General features: G+C 48.4%; 1 protein-coding gene and 1 long non-coding RNA gene across 8 annotated transcripts in view; one reads left to right on the top strand and one right to left on the bottom strand.

Moving 5' to 3' along the window:
* LOC102689216 (EGF containing fibulin extracellular matrix protein 1) overlaps nt 1-10,350 on the top strand; it is a 61,178-nt gene extending 50,828 nt beyond the window's left edge. For 3 of the 6 annotated variants that reach the window (XM_069179911.1, XM_069179910.1, XM_006638429.3), the window contains exons 5-11: nt 536-658; nt 1,294-1,413; nt 3,345-3,464; nt 4,073-4,192; nt 5,222-5,345; nt 5,776-5,968; nt 7,373-10,350. In XM_069179911.1, coding sequence (XP_069036012.1) covers nt 536-658; nt 1,294-1,413; nt 3,345-3,464; nt 4,073-4,192; nt 5,222-5,345; nt 5,776-5,968; nt 7,373-7,534 — 962 coding nt within the window. In that variant the 3' untranslated portion in view covers nt 7,535-10,350. The remainder of the gene's footprint in view (nt 1-535; nt 659-1,293; nt 1,414-3,344; nt 3,465-4,072; nt 4,193-5,221; nt 5,346-5,775; nt 5,969-7,372) is intronic. The other 3 variants (XM_069179914.1, XM_069179913.1, XM_069179912.1) reach the window with 2 other exon arrangements.
* Nucleotides 10,351-12,076: 1,726 nt separating this feature from the next.
* LOC107079326 (uncharacterized) lies at nt 12,077-21,497 on the bottom strand. 2 transcript variants are annotated; one of them, XR_011182285.1, is made up of 4 exons: nt 21,095-21,497; nt 15,344-15,504; nt 13,674-13,795; nt 12,077-12,993 (listed from the first exon to the last, which is right to left on the bottom strand). It is a non-coding gene; the product is annotated as an uncharacterized lncRNA (long non-coding RNA). The 2 variants fall into 2 exon arrangements; XR_001480283.2 differs by having other exon boundaries at nt 12,982-13,066.
* Between the last annotated feature and the right edge of the window lie 31 nt (nt 21,498-21,528).

The following is a 21,528-nucleotide window of genomic DNA, read 5'->3' on the forward strand; positions in this document are numbered from 1 at the left end:
TGAAGATGCTTTTAGTCAGGCAATCGCTGTGTTTTAATGCGAGTCTCTCCCCCATGTCGTCATGATAAATAAGAGCTCAGTTGATTTACTGTTTTTAAACATGGAAAGATCTGATCCCACAGTGTTCTACCTGCCCTGGACCAGCCCAGGGGGATCTGGTGCTGGGCTTTCTGACATCTTCAGTTCTTGGAAATTTGAAAAGGCAAAATAATCGACACGCCTGCTACTGATGGCGCGTTACCTGAACCTCTTCAACAGAAAATGTCTTCACCGGTGCCCTTTTCCCACGGCTTTGTTACCGAAAGAAAAGCAGCCCATTGCACATAAACACTCTCCAGGCCCACGGCTGTGAAGAGTAAGAGATGTAGAGGAAGCAGTGCAGGAGATGGAGGGCGGCACAGCGGGTGAGAGGCAGGGGACGTGCCGCCTGGACAGGGGCTGTTGAGGAGGCGCCCCGGAGGGGGTGAGAGGGGAGAGGGACAACAGCGCGGTAATCCTGGCTCGTTTGTTCTGGCTTCTGTCTGTTCCCGAGAAGACGTAGACGAGTGTAGCACGGGAGCTCACAGCTGTGGCCCAGACCAGATGTGTTACAACACGAGGGGCTCCTTCTCCTGCCAGTGCTCCCCTGGCTATCAGAGGACCGGGGACCAGTGTGTGGGTGAGTGTTGCGCAGCGCAGCGGGAGGGACATTGCAGAAGGACAGCAAACCCCTGCTGCTGGACTGGCTCGGAGCGGAGCTGCACATGTGCTGTCTTATCCTTCCAATCAGCCCGGCTGATGGGCAACACATCAGAAGAGTCACTCACTTTGCTACTGAGACGATTTTAACAAGGCAGGGTCATTAAAACAGTATTTGCTCCCAGCTCATGTACATTGGCTTTTAAATTTGAAACCCGCTGAGCTCTTCCTTACCTGAGTGCTCACCAATAACAGCCCCCTGTGATTAGCTCTCCCCCAAGTAGCACTGCGAGTTTTAAAGGTCACTCCTTACATCACAGCCAGAGGGTTGTGTTTCTCAAGCAGGCTCAACAGGACTCGCTGTGAGTAGCTAACAAAACGCTGTCTATTCCGGGGAAGGGCACTGCAGCAGTGGGAAACACCAAGCGAGCCGTGTTCGAAGTTCAAGAGGTTATTCCCAGTACTGGGAAGAAAGGAGCACCTCCACTGAGTTGTTTTATTACAGGGCTACAAGGATTGCTCCTATCAGCAATTCATTTTATTTTCGAATGAGCAGTTATGTAATATCTTGCTCTTGCTCTGTTTTAATGCTTTGTGGTCCATATCACCCCACAGACAAAGACGAGTGCGCTGGGCCGAGTTACTGCATGCACAGGTGTGTGAACACACCTGGCTCCTATTTCTGTATGTGCAATACAGGCTTTCAGTTGGCAAGCAACAATCACACTTGCATAGGTAAGTGACCTGCTGTTCAGCATGTAGGAAAGATTCATTCCTCTCCTTCTAGGACAATACAGGGTTCTACAGAGATTTGTTAGGCTGGAAAGAAGAGTTAGAGATTGAGGGCAGACACTTTGCAGTGATTTCAAGCTTCCAACAACCACGCAGTGTATTCATCAGGAAAACAGGATTTCCTCTTCTGAAAACAAAAGCTAACCTTTGGAGCGCCCTCTCTAAAGAAACTTAGAGAAGAAACTGTTAAGAAAAGTAAAGCAACTGTTATGCAGTACCTACAGTCATGAACTGGCAGTGACACTTTCTTTCTTTTAATTAGTCTTGAACATTGAGAAACAGCAAACTCTAAACTTTTGAATTGCTATCTTTAGTGTTGACGGCTTATAAACAACTGCTGTACTCTTGCGCCCGTGTTTTCATTGGGACTGCAGTGTGAAAGTTCATGTCTCCAGGCAGTGCCAGCTGCTAAAATGAGGACTGTACTGTCACCCAGCCTTGCCTGAGGCTCCCTGATCAGCCAGCCGTTGGAACTGACCGGTTTGAAGACAGTCAGTCTTTCCTTGGCTTCTGGTTGTGTGGCCACCCTGTGGCCTTCAGCACTGCCAGGGAGAACTGCGTCGGTTCGAGAACTGAGCACTTCTGCTGTCCCTCACCTCTCCTGCTGGTCCGAGCTGATTCCAAGGGCAAGACAAGATACCTGCTGATTTCAGAGAGACAAGGGGACCTGAGCGCTTGTGTGCTGTGCGATATGTGGGCGTCTGTGTTGGTTTGTGTTGCGGTTAGAGTTCTGGTTTGATTTGGCCATATTGAGGTTGTGACCAAGTGAGATATTTACAGAAGAAGTGCTGAAGGGCTTGTTTCTCTGACTAATGAATACTCTGGACCCCTGTTTGAGATCTGACGAGTGCTCTTTTTTAATATGAAAGAGGGGACCCTCCCCCCACGTTTATTTTTCCATTTCAACCTCTTGTCATATTGTCATGTCCCTCTAAGAAAAAGCATGCCTTCCGCTAGTACTCGTAACTACAAGTGTATTTGTGCTGCGCTTGTCTTGCAGTTGAACAAATCTTTATACAGCTTTAAAGGTGTATAAACCACTGAATGTGTTAGTCATACACATTACACAGGGTTAGCAATGAATCTGGTAAGCCTGCAATCTGTTCCTTCATCTTCGGAAAGGGAGACGGTGTTGAATTGAGTACGCAGCACTGTTGCTTCATGAATATCAGCCAAAACTGTGTTCATGCTTTCAGCTGTCAGTGTGCCTCCTCATAATTTCTGAATGGTGTGCTGGGTAGAGTCTTTAAAAAGTTGTGCGAGTCGTGACCTCTGTTATTTACCTAGGGAGGAGTCTATCTGTGTTGAGCAGGTGCCTTGTCCTTCAGGGGCCGCGGAGAGCCCATCACTGACAGGCTCAGAGGGCAGGGCAGGGCCACAGTTTGCACAGGACACCAGTCTGTTACAACAGCACCCTATGGTGGTGGTGGTGGTGGTGGGGGGGGGTTAGAGATGCCAGTTAACCTGCACAGCAGATCTTTTGGCCGTAGGAAGAAACAGGAGCACTTAAGAGAAAACCAGCATTAATACTGGTTAACATGCAAACACCACACATATCCAGCTGGATTCCAGCCCAGGACCTGTGTTACCCACTGTGCCACGGTGACATGACATTGGGAGAATTGTGCAACTTTATTTCTGCTGAGACATACATAAGTAAGAACAGAAGTAAAGTCACAAAGAGAGGAGATTTATTTCCTGTTTTGTACTTTGGGTTGCTTGTGGCTCACTTCCCTTATCCCAGAGCAGCAGCAGGGTCTGACTTTCCTTCCCCTGAGCTCTGCCTGTGCCTCGTGTCAGACTGGCTCGGGCTGCTGGGGGCGTGGTGCCGCTGCGGCGCTGCCCTTCAGCCGGCTGTGGTGCTTGTGTTGCAGATGTGAACGAGTGTGAGGTCAGCAACCCGTGCCAGCACCAGTGCTACAACATGATCGGCTCCTACATGTGCCAGTGCGACCAGGGCTACGAGCTCGCCAGAGACTCCGCCTCCTGCCAAGGTCAGTGTCCGTCACCGTCTGCCCTTCTTCTCATCAGCGTCCTGATTGTACAGGTAGGGCAGACTGCAGTTGTGAATGAGAACCATCTATTACTGTTGTGCTTCTGAGAAAGTGTCACAGACTCATCTAAGGTCATTTAAATGCATTAGCATGCAGCCCCAATAGCTAAGGCACAGATCAGACACAGTATATATAGTTCCCGAGGAAAGTTACTGAAAGTCAGAGACTGGACTGAGCAACGTCTTTCTCCTGGATCTATTCCTGAGCCTTAATCTAAGGAGCTTCCCTTCTCTGTTTACAAGAGAACTGAGGAATCCATCAGAAATAGCCCCGTCTCTGCCAGCAGGAACCATCCCAACACTGGCTGATTTATGTAAAGCTGCTGAATGAAATGTGAACCACCCTTGAGATGTTGTCCAGCTTCAGCTGTGGCTGTGCTGGCCTTTACTGAGCGCAGGTGAGGGAGGGCTCTCCACCTGCTCCTCCTGGTGGGCTCGCTGTGCTCAAAGTCATGGAAATCACACACCTCTCTTACCCAGCCTGCCCTGCACTGCCACCGTCTCCCCTCGCTGCCCAGGGGTCACTCTGCTCTCACTGGTTTCCTACAGACATCGACGAGTGCAGCTTCTCCAGCTACATGTGCCAGTATCAGTGTGTGAACACCCCCGGGGGCTACTCCTGCTCCTGCCCAGAGGGATACCAGCTGCAGGGAACAAGAATGTGTCAAGGTACCGGCCTCCCTCCCGCTGACATACTGCAGGAGTCCTGTGGGGCGGCTCCTGTGCCCGGGAGCGCTTTCCTGGAGTGGGGGAGGGGTGCGTTGCGTTTGGGAGAGGTGTGGATAGCAGAATGTGGGCATGCTGGCCCGGGGAGGCTGCTGCAGTCAGGTAAAGTCAACAAGGCAGCTTCGTCTCAGCCCTGGCTGTGCTGCATTTACACGTGTGCCTTGCTAATCTTGAGATTCAACTTGGTTCTTTTTTCTTATAAAGTAAACAATGGTTTAGATTTTTTTTCCTTAGAAAACACTTGGCACACTGGAGCTCCCCGTTGACACTGTTGTGTGGTTTGCCGGTAGCCTGGGAGGCTCACGAGTCCATTGGGCAGGCAGACGCCTGCAGGGCGGCCCGGGCAGGGTGATGGGTCGGCCGGCTCCGAGCAGAGCGTAGTGTGGCCGCTGTGTTGGAGAGCTCTGCTTTCTGCTGGAGAGGTTTTCTTCCCTCTCAGTTCTAGTCAGGCCCAGGCGTAAACTGGAAGAACCAGGGGGCTCTGTGTTCTCATTGTCCTGCCCCTTGCCCATGCGAACACCCAGCCTGACCAGACTGGGCAGCATAGACATGGCCTCGGCAGAGCTGGGAAATGTTGTCATGTCTCTGTTGAAAGGGATCAAGGGAATAGAAGCAAGAAACTAGAACTGCTGTGTCAGTGCCTTCTGAGGAGGCTACTAACATAAGTGCTGAAACTGTTTCACCTTGGAGCACTGTGTCCCACACTGAATTTCTGAATGACCAATGAGGCTCCTGCTATTCAAGTAGGAGCTCTGAGGTAACAGGTCCTGTGCTCTCCGGCTCCAGGAGCAGTTGGGCCTAATAAAGTGAAAGAGTCAGGCCCTTCTGCTGCCTCTCAGAAGCAGGGTGGGGAGCCACACCTGAGACTCTTACCCCACAGCCCCCCTGACGCAGGGTGCAGAGTGTCTGACGCGTTGCACTGTCTGACTTTCAAACCCACTTTGCCTCATTGCCTTTTCTCCGCGTGTGCAGACATTAACGAGTGCGACTCGGGGCACAACTGCCGGGAAGACGAGAAGTGCTGGAACTACTACGGGGGATTCAGGTGCTATCCCAGGAACCCCTGCCAGGAGCCGTATGTCAGAACTGCAGAAAAGTAAGTGCGTCCGCGGAGACGGTGCAAAAATGTGTGGAGCTGGCAAAAAAAAAGGGCAGCTGGTTTTTACCAGACATCTCTGCGTTTCCATGTTTCCATGTTTACACTCCTCAGTTAATCATACATGAAGAGGTGGGGGCAAGGCCTTTAAAAAAATAAAGCCAAAAGCACAAATGTATGTACAAAGCTAGAAGCAGCAGGTCAGAAGAATCTGTAGGTCTGTGTGTTTCATCGCAGCCCTGCCTGGGCTAACTAGGCTGGTGTGACTTGCTCACATGCACCCAGTCCAGCTGTGACACACAGATACACCAAGTTACATACTGCAGGTGCCTTGGATCAAGAAATCTTCTTGACAAGTTCGTATTGATAATACTCATTCCCGTTCTTTATACTAGAATTTTTCAAATGAATTCTCTTTTGTGTCCTGCAGTCGTTGTGTCTGTCCATCGTCGAACGTGTGCAGGGGCCTGCCGCACTCCATCGTGTACAAGTACATGAGCATTCCTTCAGACAGGTCCGTCCCAGCGGACATCTTCCAGATCCAGGCCACCAACATCTACGCCAACACCATCAACACCTTCCGGATCAAGGCTGGCAACGAAGGAGGGGAGTTCTTTCTGCGGGTGAGATCTGAACGTCTGCTCAAGCTGCACACTCTCCCTCAGCAGTGAGCATTAGCCAAGCCCTTAGCAAACTACACCCTCTCCTCCTCGTCTGCTTCCCACTGGAAGTGCCCAGCTTCCTAAATCCAGCTCGCGTTTAACAGCTCGAGTTGGTCTGCAGCTGGATAATGAGTGCTGATTGCCCTGGCTGGACCTCTGCGTGGACAAAGTGCACACAAAGCACAATGTGCAGCTCTGAGCAATGGGCAGGAGCTGAGTGCAGGACCTGCAGTTCCAGACAGGGCTGCTGGAGGATGTGGAGAGAAATTAGGGGTGCAGGAGAGAGGGCAAGAGGGGTGGGCCAGGAGGCCCCCAACCAGCACCCTGGGGGTGACGATGGACTGAGTGCCCAGGACCAGCTGAAATTAAATGTAAAACCTAAGAGCTTGAGTTCTGGATTCTGATTTAGTTTTAATCCTACTTCAGCACAGCCTAGTATCAGAAGGTGTGCCCAACACTCAACACAGGGCTGGAGCACAATGAGGACTTGTTCAGCCTCCAAAGGCCACCTTTCAGCGCCACCCAGCACCGTGTTTATTGATCTTTCTGCAAATGTGCTCTGCATATGTTTGCAGACCCAGGACTGCCAGGCGAGGATGCAGGAGCAGGGCTCTTCCATAGCCCAGAGTTCAGTTTCCATTCTTATCAATTGCATTTTCTATCCAGCTTTTCTCCCCATTTACTTTAATGGCGACTTTACAGAATCACATTAGCTGTTGCGAAACGTCGTGACCTCGGAACGGAAACACTGTTTCTCCAGGAGGTGCTGGGTCAGACCACACATGGCTCAGCTGTAGTAGGACTCATGTAAAACTGACAGAGGCACAGATTCGAGGTTACAATCCTGTGATTTCGCAAGCTCTCCATTGCTTGCAAACTGCTTTAATTCACATTTATATTATTTGCTGGTATTTTGGACACCTAGAAAACATGATTTATTTACTTGTTGTTGCAAGTTGTTCTGTAATACCGCTGTGTAAAATCTACAGGTTTGAAATCAGGCACTGAAATGTGAGTTAACATTGTGATCCCAGATTAATACAGTAAGCGTATAAATAACAGGAGTTAAGACAATTGTGAGTATTTTAGTGATATCACGATTTCCTGAATTATGTTTTTGCATTTTGTTCAAGACATCCAGAACCTTGTGTAAACAGAAGCTCAGCAGTAAATGCCTCTCAGTTCTCCCTGGTGTTTCACCTGGGCTCCTGAGCTTGACTTGGTCAAGAACCTGGGAGGATTTTTAATACTTGCATAAAGTCTCCCCCACAGATTCCTCTGTTCACTCTCAAAGAGGTGTCGTGTCCCTGACGTGACTGAGCAAGACTGATGGCCTGTGCTCTTCTCCCTCTCTGTCCTCCCCAGCAATCCAGCAACGTCAGCGCGATGCTCGTGATGACCAAGCCGCTGTCGGGACCCAGGGAGCACATCGTCGACCTGGAGATGATCACGTTCAACACGGTGATGAACTACCGCTCCAGCTCCATCCTGCGGCTCACCATCATCGTGGGACCCTACCCCTTCTAACTCCTGCCCTCACGTCTGCAGCTGCTTCATAGCGCTTCATTGTAGAGTTATCAAGTAGGCACAGTATAGCCACTGAATGCGTTTATTGCAAGAGTGTACAAATGGCTTCAATTCAAGTCAAAGGTGATGTCGTATGAAAGACAGCATTTTTTGTTTTCCTACTTTTTAGTACTCTGATGCTTAGAGAAAGCAACAGCAGCTAACCACTGGGTGCCGGTATCTCAGCGCGGGCCTGAAGTGTTAATGACGTAACAGAAGCGTGAGACGTCCTGGAGCCCTGGGCAGTGGGTCCTGGGGCACCTGACACCAAGCACACAAGAAACGAAATAAACTCCACTTTCTTCCAGCTTCTGGAATAACACATCTCCCAGATCCCATAACCCCGAAGGCAGGAGCTTCCCAGGCACACCTGGCCGCTCTCTGTGGTCTGAGGGCTGGGGTTTGCGCGCCGGATCGTCATGAACGAGTCTCGGCTGTGCATCCGGCCCTGTGTGAGGCTGCGCGTCCCGCCCAGCATGTCCCTTCTCGACTTCACACTTCTTTAAACATTTGAGATTGAGGGGGGTTTAGTAAAAAAGCTTTTTATTCCTTTTAAATCTTTCTAACCAAGAGAGAAAAAAGATATTTCCTTTGGTTAACAGCTAATGTTAACAGCTAATTCCCAACGAGTGTGAGTGAACCATAGGGCACCAATGCTGTGGGCAGGCAGACTGAGCATAGCCCTGCAGGTGGCTCTCGAACCCGTAACCCTCTCTCACTGGGCTCCACTCAGCATGGTTCTGGGTTTCGGACAGTTTTTCACTGGCTGTTTTCTTAGACCGGAAAGCTCCAGCTGTCTCAGCAGCAGGTGGGGCAGGAGTTAGTTAATTAGTTTGCCATGGCGCTGCTGCGGCTGGAACCAGGAAGAGAAGGTGGGTCCTGGTGCCGGCTGCTGCCACAGTTTTTAAGTTTCCGATACTGAAATTCATCATAAAAAATTCAGAAACCCTTAACGTGTAAAAAACAGATATCAAAACTTGCAAAGTACAAAGGAGTAATGTTTCAGACCGACCATTTTCTTGAAGATGTAAATCAATGCTGTCTCCAGCAGCCCGTGGAGTAGGGTGGCTGAGAGATGCAGGTGTGGTGTGGGCGTGGCATGGGTGAATAGTGGGCTTGGTCTGCTTGAGATGTGGTGTGGTTTGGGTGCACCAGTGGAAAGGACGTGCAGCCAAACCACGGGGCTTCTGGTTCTTCTACGCTTTTGACTGGCGCTGCAAATGAGACAGCTCCAATTACCCTTCCATCTCACTGACCAGCTCCTCCAGCTTCCACCTCATTGACCCTCAGGTGGGCTTCCCATTAGAACTACCAATTTAGAAGAGATGAAAACAGCACTTTTGCTGGTCTCATCAGGCCAGCAACATCGTGTCATGCGATACTCTGGCACCCTACCAATTGGTCTGATGAACATTTGCTGAACATCTTAAGTCAGAAGCAAAGACTAATGAGACTTTCCACTGCTACTGTCTAAAACGCCTCCATACACAAGCAACAGTGGAATAAATATATTTAATCAGAAGAGTCTCTGATAAAATTGGAGGATTAGTGGGGTGGCTGAAAACCTTTCTAAGCATTAGGAAAATGGTGCTAGTGTCAATTACAAATAATTTAATGCACCCATGACAAAAATGGAGAGAGCAAGAAAAAAGAGAATAATCCTGAAAAAATCTGAACCCAGTTATTGAAGCACAGAATAATTACTGAGGGCACGAACAGTCAGCCATCCCTCCTCACAGATAGATGGAGGGTATGTTTATTTCTCTTCAGGAATGTTTTTGGTGTTTCAAAATGAGTTGATTCCAGTCCCTGCTTGGAAACTGGAGGCAGTTCGACCACAAAGGATTCAAGCTGAATAACTGAAGAAACAAACACACTGCCAGCCTCACCAGCGTCTGCTCCTTTTCTCCGGGTGTTGTGCAGGGTTGTGGGGTGTCTTGCTACACATAGAACTACAGCTGTCCTTGGTCATTGCTTCACCTGGTAGCAGCATTTCCCTTAAAAACCCAAGCACTGGGTATATCTTCAGGGAAGATCAGTTATGCCTTTTAGTGGCAAGAAAACAAAAGTTTAACTTTGCATGAAGCATGAAAAGAAGACCATTGGTCTTCTTATGGGAAGCCAGATACAGTTTTTGCAGCTCCCTTTAAAAGTAGCCTCTAAGAGATTATTGCCCTTTCTGGAAAAACACTGCTCTCTCTTATCCTCAAGAAGACCTGATTTTTTCGGATTCATTTGTTCGCTCCGAGTTTAGTCCAGTATTTGAACTGTCTTTTTCTCCTTCCCGAAGTGCAGGATTCGTCATTGGTTTGCCTCTCTTCTTCCTGTTTGACTTCACAAGCTGCTCCCTGCTGATGCAAAAGGCAGAAGAGAGACTGTCGTCGGGGCAGATATACAGATGCGCAGCTGTGTGCCTGGCTAATACAGGGCCTCCCGTCACATGTTAATACAGACACATAAGCGTATTGCTTCTGTTTTCCAGCCTGTGTAACTCTCAGCATTTTATTACCTATGAACCTGAATATGTAATTGCTTTTATACCATTTTTAATCATCATATACCAAGCTGTGTGACTTTTTATGTATTTTATGCAAGACATTAAGCCTACAAGATTTCTTCTGTAAAAAGTGCCTTAAACATTGTAGAGCTGCAGTTTTTTTATTCTTCTATTTAAAGCTGTATTGTTTCATGTTATAAGATTGGAAAACTTTTACTCTGATGTACAAAGTAATTTTATAATGAAATAAAACTGAAATCTTTAATTCTTTTCCATGTAATGCCTGTCTAACAGACTGCTCTCTGGGGCCTCCTCTTAGAACTGGGAATGGGAATCACTTCTTTACACAAAGGGTGGTGGCTGACTGGAGATGCCTCAGGCAGAGCAAGCCAGCTCAACTGTCTCCCTGTTGCTGTTGTGGGTCCACAAGGTGGGACTGCAGGTGTGAGCTGTTAGAAATCATTACAATCCTACGTGAATACATGAGGAAACGGAATACAGCAGGCAAGTCCACTCTGGTACGTTTTCAGAAACTTTGTTCCAGTCCGGTGACACTGTTACTGGCTCCAGACAGAACACCAGAATGGGACACAGCATGGGTTTGACCTGGACTTATCTGGGCTCTGCAGCTCATTCTGCAGGCAGGCCAGCCCTTCCCACAAGACCTGAGACAGCAGACAGTCGGCTGGGGTTCGAGCCTGGCCAGACAACGTGCCCATGTGAACCTACCCCCTGATGAATTTCTTCGTGTCTCTCCTTTTCAGAAAAGGGAAGAACAAGAATGCCCTCTATTCTGAGAAAAGGCTTGGCAGCAGGATTGAAAGAGTGGGGCAACACTCCCAGCATTCCTGCTGCAGGCAGGAGGTTGGGGCAACACTCCCAGCATTTCTGTCTCAGGGTTGGGGCAAAACAGCCAGCATTTCTGCTGCGAGCAGGGGGCTAGAGCAACACTCCGTTTAGCTAGGAATTTTTTTTTAAAAAAACGCATCATGTAAGAAATGTGTTGAGTTTCTTTTGGGGGAAAAGGGAGCAGATGAAAGAGGTTCAAAATGCAGTTCGTGACTCAGTCGGTGTCGTTAGCCCCTTGTTCGAAATAAGAGAAGAGATTGTGTCTGCATGGCTCAGTGGCCATGAGGGTGGCGAGCCCTGGGCAGAGAGATTCACTGTATTTCTGGCCTGCACCCCTGTTTGCACACGTGCCTGAGGGGGTGCTGGGCCGGAGTGTACCCACGAAGGTTGGGGCTCAGGGGTGAGCAGGAAAGAGCTGTTGCTCAATCTTCTGGAGTGCCTTGTGAAAAATACCACCAGGGCAGTGCGCTGATCCCTGGCCTGTTGGGCAGAACAGTGCAAGACTGTGCTGGAGTGGTTCTGAGCCATTCGTGTCAGCCTTACCTAATATCAAGAGGCTGTTTGAGGAGATTTAAAGGGCTATTCCTTCACTCTAGGGAAACCTCTGACTTTCTATTTTTCTAAAGAAAATTTGAAGTCTCTTCTCTCCCCTGCAGTGCTCATCCTCGGGAATAGTTCTGAGTCTGATCAGCTTTGTGAGGTCTAATATGGAGCCACTGAAAAGGAGGTCGTTGTTAATGTTGGATGAGAGATAATTAGGAGGGGAGGTTTCATTCACTGCTCTGGTGGCCTCTTCAGTGTGATTCTTCACTACCCTGAATACACAGGCAGCTCTCCGACCCTGGGCAGTAGATGCTTTAGTTCTGCCGTAAAGGAACTCCCTCCCCAGTTGGTTTGCGAAGGGAGTCTTCAGGGATATGTCCAGCAGTGTGTTGACCTGTGTACACCTTGGCCTTGAGCTCCACCAAACTGAGGACCCTCAGCAAAACTACACCACTAGGCCAAACTGAGCAGTGGGTTTGCTCAGAGGAAGGATTAAGTATGTGCTGGATACAAGGTGCGAAGAGTTAGAACATGACAAGCAGGACATTGCGCCAATTTACTTGTTTGGTCAGCTGTAGACAATTGGCCTGAATCCTGAATCATGCCACTTTTTGAAGGATTCCCCCTAACCCAGGAATTTGTTTTTGACAGTGGCATACCTTACCACAAAAAGTGAATAAGTAGATTAATTAAACGGTTCACACCTCAGTTGGAATGAAATCCAGAAGAAATTGAGTATTTCTTGTTTTCTAGACCATCCAGAAAGACGGCAGACACCCTTTGCTTCCAGCCTCAGTTCAACAGAGCCCAGATTCAGGAATGCACAGAGCCCAGAGTCTGCAGTTCGTGACCCTATCTATTCATGTCCCTCTCTGTTCTTTTAAACTTGTTGAAACGATTCAGTATTTTCAGCAATTTCCCTTTTGTTAGATGATGTCCTTGGACATTCTGAGTGGGAAGACGTGCGCTGTTTGCTTATTGCAAGTGCTTCAGTGTTGGCGGGGGGTGATATCTTCGAGCAGCAGCCTGTTCTGGTATTTGAGACGTAGGATTTTAAGTCGATGAAGCTGAAAATACGAGATAGAAAACTGCAGTCCCTGTGGAAACAGAGACCCCTAGAGATCTCCTGAAAGGGAGAAGAAAGAGGGTGGCTGAGGTCAGAGACCACCCGAGGCATAGTTTATTTAGTTAATGCACAAGGCCACAAATAAGGGTTTACTGTGCATTGACTACTGTCGCCATGACTACAAGGACTGTTTGTGTGTTCAGCTATCTTGCATATTTATACCTTGACAGCCAAGGCGCTCAGATCCACACAGCAGCTGCACTCAGTCTGAGCATGTGGGACAAGGCCTGTAGTGACAGGGGGCTTTGCCACATTCTGTGAGGGGATTCTGAAATGTTAGGACTGTCTGGCTCACTCTTCATCCACATCTTCCTCACAAAGCGGGCAGAGATATGCCAGCCGGACAGGGCAGGAGCTCCTCGTTGCCATCTGGTCTGCAGGTGTCTGCAGGCTCTGGAGAGGCGCCTGTTCTCTCAAAGACAAGCCGCAGTGTTTATCCCTGAGTCTCCCAGCTGTGGAGACTGCATATGCTTCACCTCTGCAGACAACATCAAGCGCAACTGTGTAGAGACAGAGTCTGAGACACTCTGAGCAGAGTCAGAGAAAGTTCGAGCAAGCCTGAACGAGCCTGAGAGAGTCTGGAAGAGTTTGAGAGTCTGAGCTGAGTGTGAGAGAATTTGAACTGAGTTTGGGCCTGAGCAAGGTATGAGCAAGTATGAGAGTCTGAGAGAGTCAGAGTCTGTGAACTGCCTTCAGGAATCTGACAAATTCATACCTATAGATAAAATCTATAGTAAACAACATAGAAAACTCCACCTGTCCTTCTATAACTTTAGATTGCCAAGAAATAAAAAGTCATTATTTAAATCACTATACTAGACAGTCATTCTCCTACAGTTCTGCGCATCAGAATAAACACATCTGAAACGATGGGGAGGCCAGAGGCACTCGTGTCCCTCCTGCTCTGCACTCAAGCAGTCCGCTCCTGGAGTCAGCACCACACTCCCGGTGCTAAGGCCTGGTCCACTTCAGGTTTTCTGAGTCACCCTCTCTCCCCAGTGCCTGGTACAGAATCTTTAACATTTAACGTCCATGTATTTGCAAATAGAAAGAGCATGAAAATAAAATCCCTGATGGATTCAGACCTGAAATCCCGCAGACAGCTGTCCATTGGCTGAAGACAGCGAATGGGGTTGATGACTCAGGGGTAAGGGGAGCCCAGAGGTTCAACACGAAGTCCAGGTATTAGCAGCATTTTCCACTGGATCTGGGGGGGGGGGAGCAGAGATAGGGAGACAACTTGACCTCCTGGGCAAATGAAACCTCCACCCAGTGTTGTGGCTGGACGACGTCTGAGGCCTCTGCACTCTGACGCACCACCAAGAAGGACTGCGGCTAAATATAGCAAAGTCTGGGAGGTCCGGGGCCCCAGCGCCAGCGCGGCTCACAGAGCAGCCCCTGCAGCTGCTCCAAACAATCACAGGGCTGGAACAACACACTTTCCCCCATCGGTAAGGGCCCTGTGTGGCCCAGAACGTCAACAGCTGTTTGCCAGCTCAGTCTTCAACAGAACATCCTCGCCTCTTGCAGTACATGTCCCATCTGTCCCACATTTCAGGCTGGATTAACTACATTTCATTCTTTGGGGGCGGGAGGGGGCTCTTACATTAAACCTCAGAAGAGCAGTTCCGTGTCTGTTTGGATCCAAGCAAGGAAAGACCGTGAGCCCCGACTCGCTCCTTAATTCTCTTCTCGAGCGGGGGCGTGCATGCAAGGCTGTTGAGCTACACAACCAGCCAGCTAACTCTGCCCAGAGCGAGTCTGACTCCTGCTTCCTGTATCCCCTTTCCCAAAAATGCTCAGCATGCCAGTGGCTTTGCTAACGTGTTGGTGCAACAAAAGGCTGTGCGATCTTGCCAACGTGTCTACATGATAAAAAAAACAAGGCCCTGCTCCCCGGAGACACACACTGTACCACTGCCTAGAAGACTCTCCAAACAGAAACGGCAAAAGTGATGTTCTTATTAAGCATTAGCCCTGTGAATCTTGCGTGTTATTACATACAAAATGTATGTAATACATTTGCCAGCACCCATATCACCCTGCAACTCACAAGTGGTAGCCCACTGAAGCTAAGCAGGTGTGAGCCTGGTCAGCACCTGGATGGGAGACCTCCTGTGAAAAAAGGTTGCTGCTGGAAGAGGTGTTAGTGGCGCTCATCCTGCGATCCATGTGGGTCCTAATGCCCCAGTATAGAGATGGGGACACTATACTGTAAACAGACGCTGTCCTTTGGAACAGACGTAAAACTGAGGTCCTGACTCTCTGTGGTCATTAAAAATCCCAGGGCATTTCTCAAAAAAAGTAGGGGTGTAACCCCAGGGTCCTGGCCAAATTTCCCATTGGCCCTTACCAATCATGGCCTCCTAATAATCCCCATCTCTGAACTGGCTTCATCACTCTGCTCTCCTCCCCACTGAGAGCTGGTGTGTGGGGAGCGTTCTGGCGCACTATGGCTGCCGTCGCTTCGTCCAGGTGGGGCTGCACATTGGTGGTGGTGGAGGGGATCCCAATTACCTGTAAAGCGCTTTGAGTGGAGTGTCCAGAAAAGCGCCATATAAGTGTAAGCAATTATTAATTATTATTATAAAATGTGATTCAATGTAACGAGGATGCATCTTGTCAAAGTCCGTCCAACAGAAGAAGATGCAGGGGGAAATTGGACTGATACAAAACTCTTCACTTGCAGGCCCAACACCTGACTCCTTTCCCTGAGCCAGCAGGACATCCTGTGGAGCACCAGACAGTGAAATACCTGCTTCCCTGCCCTTCACGGGAGGCACTCATGGGTCTGCATGCTCCGTTCTTCACTGTGAAGGTCAGATTAGAGAGGAGGCCCTGCGCTGCCCACTTGCTGGCGCTGCATCAGGGGCAGATGCCCAGGCTCAGCTGTGCTGCCAGAGGGATGGGGGGAAGCTGAGAGAATGGGGAGCAGACAAAGGAAAAGATTGTGCTGGGCCCCGGCGCGAGCTGGAGTCCAGCCAAGCCACGCGGAGCAGTGGGCCGACAGCGTCGCAGTGATCTCCCAGCAGAGGCCCTGGGTTTACTCCAGTAATGAGCGCCAGGACACCTTCTGTGACCCTTCACTGAATTTCTGCTTGCCTGTCTAGAGGACGTTCTACAGACGAGAATTTCTAGGATAGAAATATTGGTTATTCAGACATGGAAACGGAATGACAATGGATTAAGGATTAACTCACACTGCTACTGTGGCCGTTCTGGGCTACAGTCACTCCTCTGCTGCTGGAGTTTGCATGAGTGACATTTGTGTTGTTTGTGTGTCAGACTGCTTACAGAACAGCCACCTCAGATCGTGCCACATGTAATCCCAGCACAACAACCTGTACAGCTGAAGTAGTTCAAGCAGGGAGCTGTGTCAGCATGCGTAGGCTGCAAAGGAACAAGTAAAGGTTTATTCCATGCTGAAAAGAGCAGAAAAGAAACACAACGTTTCAGCTGTGGAGCCTTCTTCAGGTGACTGAAACCTGAAACAGTTTCTCTTCTCTTTTCAGCTTGGAATAAACCTTTACTTGTTCCTTTGCAGCCTGTACAACTGCTGATGTCAAGGACTGCCAGCTGCTACTGTTGTAGCTTTTGGACTTTTCAAGGAAAAGCAGGGTTTCAGCTCAGCCTCAGGAATGACTCCAGGTCTTCCATATCAGTGCCACCAGGATTTGTATTCAGCTGCTCGGAATTTGGCAGCCAGGCTTGTTTTGGCACGGAATGAGGAGAGCTTTGCCAACTGCACCCCTCTGATGCCTTAAGGGCATGATTGAGGCTGATACTTGGTATCCAAAACACCGTTTTTTTAGATAAAGAAAAAATGCACATAAGAGCGCAATCCATAAAAACAGCAGATTGTAAAATCCTGCACATCTATGGGCTTTCTCTTGTGTGCTTTTTGATCAAGTATTCCTCATGTTTATCTGAAAAGCTGATAAAACTCCATCATTCAGTGGCCTTAGGATTGAGGTGATTAACACTTAAACTTGACCAACATGCCACCATTGGCCCTCTGAGGGGGGAAATTAGACTAATCCAAAACTTCATGTGTAAGTGACTCTCCATGTCTTATTCCTTAGTCTTGAATCAGCTGTACAATCATCTTATATTAGAACAGTCATACTTTTCTGATTACAAAACGAGACTAAAATGTACAGTCAATACACAGGAACACTGATGCATCAGTTTATCCCAATTAATCAATTGTAACCCCCCCGATCCTGGACTTAGTTACAACACTGACTGTCCCACTCTGCTCAATGTCCATTTCCACACACAGAACTGCCAGGGTTCCAGGGGTCTGATGCAAGCAAACACTTTGTGCATCGGTGCTCGAAAGACCAAAACATGTTTCTGCAAAATGTGCAGATCTCTAAGTTGAAGACAATTCAGCCTCTTGCTGTTTCTTCACCCCTTTGTAAATGTTCCACTGGGCAGCCTGCAGCCCCTTCTCACACACAACAGTCCCATTTGTCTCCAGGTAAGATAGCAGAGGAATTCTGGGAGGAGAAGGCAGATAAAACAAGGGGGAAACAAGCCGTAAGGATGGAAAATGTGCTGCTGATGAAGACGTAGATTGTCCAAACCGTTGCAGGCCTGAAAGGGAAAGTAGCCACACTAAGATTTTGGCAGAAGTGTGAACTTAACCATTATTTCTTAACAACCTGCTGTCCACACGCAGAATGCCAGGCTGCCAGATCAGAATCGTTATGCTTGATCTCTATGGAAGGAGTGCAGGTCTCTGCGGGCTGCGCTGAACAAGGAAACACTGACATCCAGCAGGGATCTGCAATTTCAGAAATGACAGAGAACACCAACTCCCCCCAGCTCTTCTCCCCTCTGATTGAGATGTTATCACAGTACCACAAAGAGCTTATTTTCTGTCTGCTACTAAAGCTGTACCTGTGTTAGCATGTAATTTCATTTTGCTTGAAGCACACATGGCACCATTATGCAGATGTCAATACTAATTATCTCATTTGCAAAGCCTTGACACGCACACGAACAAGCACACATGAAAGATTCATCGCAGGAGCAGAAAATGGGCAGGACATTAAGATCTAAAGCAATTCCACCTGCCAGCAGATTAATTTACCAACCCTAGTACCAGTAAACATCATGGCTCTGAGGCACCTTTTTTGAAGAAGAGGTGGTCCAGAGGTTAAGACTCTTGGTTTCAGCTTATCTCTGTCAGTGACGTGGTAAGTGTCATCCTGAACATACCTCTGAGCCTCTGTTCTCCGCATCAATGCAAGCTAGCGACAAACAGAGCAGCAGCTGCTCTCACTTACTGTAGGTGACGGAGGGAGTCTTACATGGGGCTCGGAGTCTCCAGGGGTGCCAGTGTAACAGTCCCAAGCGGAAGTCAGAGCAGGTGCACTGAGGACTGAGAACACGGACTCACAAGACTCTGTACCAGCCTAGCTGGCCATGTAGCTCAACGTGCTTGTCTGAGATCTTTCAGACGGGCGCCCAGGGTGCAGGAGGGCGGTGAGGGCTGCCCTGCTGGCCTGCTGCTGCAGAGCCCTGCTGCGAGTAGGCATTGACTAGAGCAATGCGATGAGTAATGGAGAAATAAGCCTCTTTCTAGGGGATAATAGGATCATTCCCAGGCAAAATATGTTCCTATTGCTCTGGCTTATGGGATAAGAACCTCTCTGTTGAGGGATAATCCATCCAGATCAATTGCAGAATTTCAGCAATTCTCTTCAAATTGCCAAGGAAAATGTTTTTCAGCTGCACTGAATTGGGTCCAGTTTTTGCACCTCATGAGATCCTTCCCAAGTTCTCCAATGCACCGCCATACAGGTGTCATGTTACAAGCTACAAGGGGTTACCTGGTCATTTCATGACGTGATAATGCTACATTTACTTTGGTGGAGGTCAGGCTAAATCCTTTAAAGAGCTAATTAGTCTCTTGGGGTGTGTAGTGTATGTGGATTAACAACACTCTCCTGTGTAGAAAATCTGTGTTTTGCAGGTCAAATCCCTCTGAATATCAGCTCCTGTTGGTAGAGGAGTTGATAGAGGAGCTCTGGTCTCTGGAGGAACTGGACTAAACAACTTGATTAAGGTCATGAAAGAGAGTTTGTGAGCTAGGCACTAACCATTGGCCTTGTGCAACACTGAAGACATTAATTGCACCTAAGATATGATTGCATGATTCATGACCATGAGTGAAAAAAGTTTGAAATAATACTTGATTAGGATGGCACAGTGGCACAGTGGTTAGCTCTCTGGACCTGGGGTACTGTCTGTGTGGAGTCTGTGTGTTCTCCCAGTGTTCCCAGTTGGGTTCCCTCTGGGGACGCCAGCTTCCCCCCACAGTCCAAAGACACGCTGGAAGACATTCTGACTTCTGGAAGAATTGGCCCTGGTGTGAGTGTGTGTCCTGTGATGGACTGGTGTCCTGTCCAGGGTGTGTGAGTGTGTGTGTGTCCTGTGATGGACTGGTGTCCTTTACAGGGTATGTGTGTGTGTGTGTCCTGTGATGGACTGGTGTCCTGTCCAGGGTATGTGAGTGTGTGTGTGTTCTGTTATGGACTGGTGTCCTTTCCAGGGTGTGAGAGTGTGTGTCTGTGTCTGTGTGTGTTCTGTGATGAACTGTCCAGGTTGTGTGAGTGTGCGTGTGTGTGTCCTGTGATGGACTGGTGTCATGTCCAGGGTGTGTGAGTGTGTGTGTGTGTTCTGTTATGGACTGGTGTCCTGTCCAGGGTGTGTGAGTGTGTGTGTGTGTTCTGTTATGGACTGGTGTCCTGTCCAGGGTGTGTGAGTGTGTGTGTGTGGGTGTCCTGTGATGGACTGGTGTCCCATCCAAGGTGTACCCTGCCTTGCTGGGAACTGCAGCTCCCCTGTAACCCTGAACTGGTGGTAAGGAAACAGATGGATGGGTTCGTTTAGTAAACAACTACAAGTTTAACAGTATATGAACTAACCAGCACCAAAGCCTGCGCAAGACGCGATAAACAAACGCCCTGACTCACTCGGTCTTGGTCTTATATGATGTTAATCCTTATCACTTATAGATAATCAAGTGACCTTGTGTGAAATTACCGGCCAATCGAATGTTTTCATATCGTGACCTCCTTGGTCACGGCATTCTGTTGTAGACTTCATCATTTGTACAGCTGTTTATTTCTAATATTTTAAAATTGTTGTAGATTATCTTTTTTTAGTTTTTTTTATGTCATTGCCTTCTTTTCTCTTATTGATACAGCTGACTGTGCAAAATATCCAATCATGGCCGAAAGGCAGAGCATCGAGGACAAAGGTTGTAGCTCGATATCCCAGACAACGCTGCCATCTAGCGAGCTGCGCCTGTCATTGCAGAAGACCGTCCCGAGTACAGAATTCTGTCTGTAATAATAATAATAATAATAATAATAATAATAATAATAATAATAGTTGCTTACACTTATATAGCGCTTTTCTGGAGACTCCACTCAAAGCGCTTTACAGGTAATGGGGACCAGAACGCTCCCCACACACCAGCTCTCAGTGGGGAGGAGAGCAGAGTAATGAAGCCAATTCATAGAGGGGGATTATTAGGAAGCCGTGATTGGTAAGGGCCAATGGGAAATTTGTCCAGGACACCAGGGTTACACCCCTACTCTTTTCGAGAAACACCCCAGAATTTTTAATGACCACAGAGAGTCAGGACCTCGGTTTTACGTCTCATCTGAAGGATGGCGCCTGTTTATAGTATAGTCCCCATCACTATACTGGGACATTAGGACCCACATGGACCGCAGGGTGAGCGCCTCCTGCTGGTCCCACTAACAAGCCTTACTGGGCATCTCACGGTTCAACATAATAAACAATCAAAATGAAGATACCAGCAGAAGACGTTTCTCCGATGCACACAGTACTTCAGCTGCGAAAGCAGACCATAGATACCCGGTAGACGAAGCACAAAAGTAAGAATCCCCTCACGGTCACAGGGAATACCATCCGGTGGCCGCTGTCGGGCACGCGGTGTGACGGTGGTTTTGGGTCAAAAGAAAGTCCACGAGATGGTCACACGCGGCCCCCCAAAAAGCAGTAATATCAGCGTCAGGTTTCATTCGTGTTTAAGTCCCGTGTCTTGGGGTGCGGCTAAAACAACCACACATAAAATGCATGAAAAATATAAATTTTGTAGCGCTACGGGGTTCAGGTGGGCGCCCTTGCCGCATCAGGTCGGCCCCGCACCTGAACCCAGGACTCCCGCGTCACTCAACAGGGACCCAGCCCAGTGAGCTAAAGACAGATCTTTCTCCAGCCCAGTGGCTGTAGTTCTGCTATTACAGGGAAGGGCGGTGACGTCACCGCTCTGGTAAGTCGGCTCTTACACACCACTGACGGCCGTATGCGTTACAATATTTTAAAATAAAAAACCTTACATAACAATACTATGAAATCCAATTCATTCAGCAACCTGTTGAAAAAACAAATCTTTGATTATATTGTACAGTCATGTGTGATTGCTACATAAAAATGAATGTTAGTGTAATTGTGACTGTACCTGTTATGTTGCCGCGTTAATGTTCAAGTCGTTATAAAGATTCTGAATCCTGGAGATTCATTTTACAGGAACAATAGGTTTATTCCATGCTGGAAAGGATGAAAAAACGTTGTGTTTTCTTTCTTCCTTTTTCAGCATGGAATAAACCTATTAATTGCTCCTTTGCAGCCTACGCATGCTGACGCAGCTCCCCGCCTGAATTAATTTGGCAGGTCAACTTTTATTATGACGTCATTTGCTCGCGTTCACTATTCATGACATCACAAAGCTTCAGATGCGACAGCCGCAGCAGCGTCGGGCTAATAATCAACCTGAGATAAATCCAACGCCAGCATTCATTTCAAGAATGGTGCCAGCTCTTTTCAGTCTGGGGCGCTGCTCCCCGATTCCGTCATCAAGTTTGTTCGGAGGTCAACGCGCAGAAACGAAAGCGT

Source organism: Lepisosteus oculatus, chromosome 17 (assembly GCF_040954835.1).
Source record: "Lepisosteus oculatus isolate fLepOcu1 chromosome 17, fLepOcu1.hap2, whole genome shotgun sequence".
Classification (NCBI taxonomy): domain Eukaryota; kingdom Metazoa; phylum Chordata; class Actinopteri; order Semionotiformes; family Lepisosteidae; genus Lepisosteus; species Lepisosteus oculatus.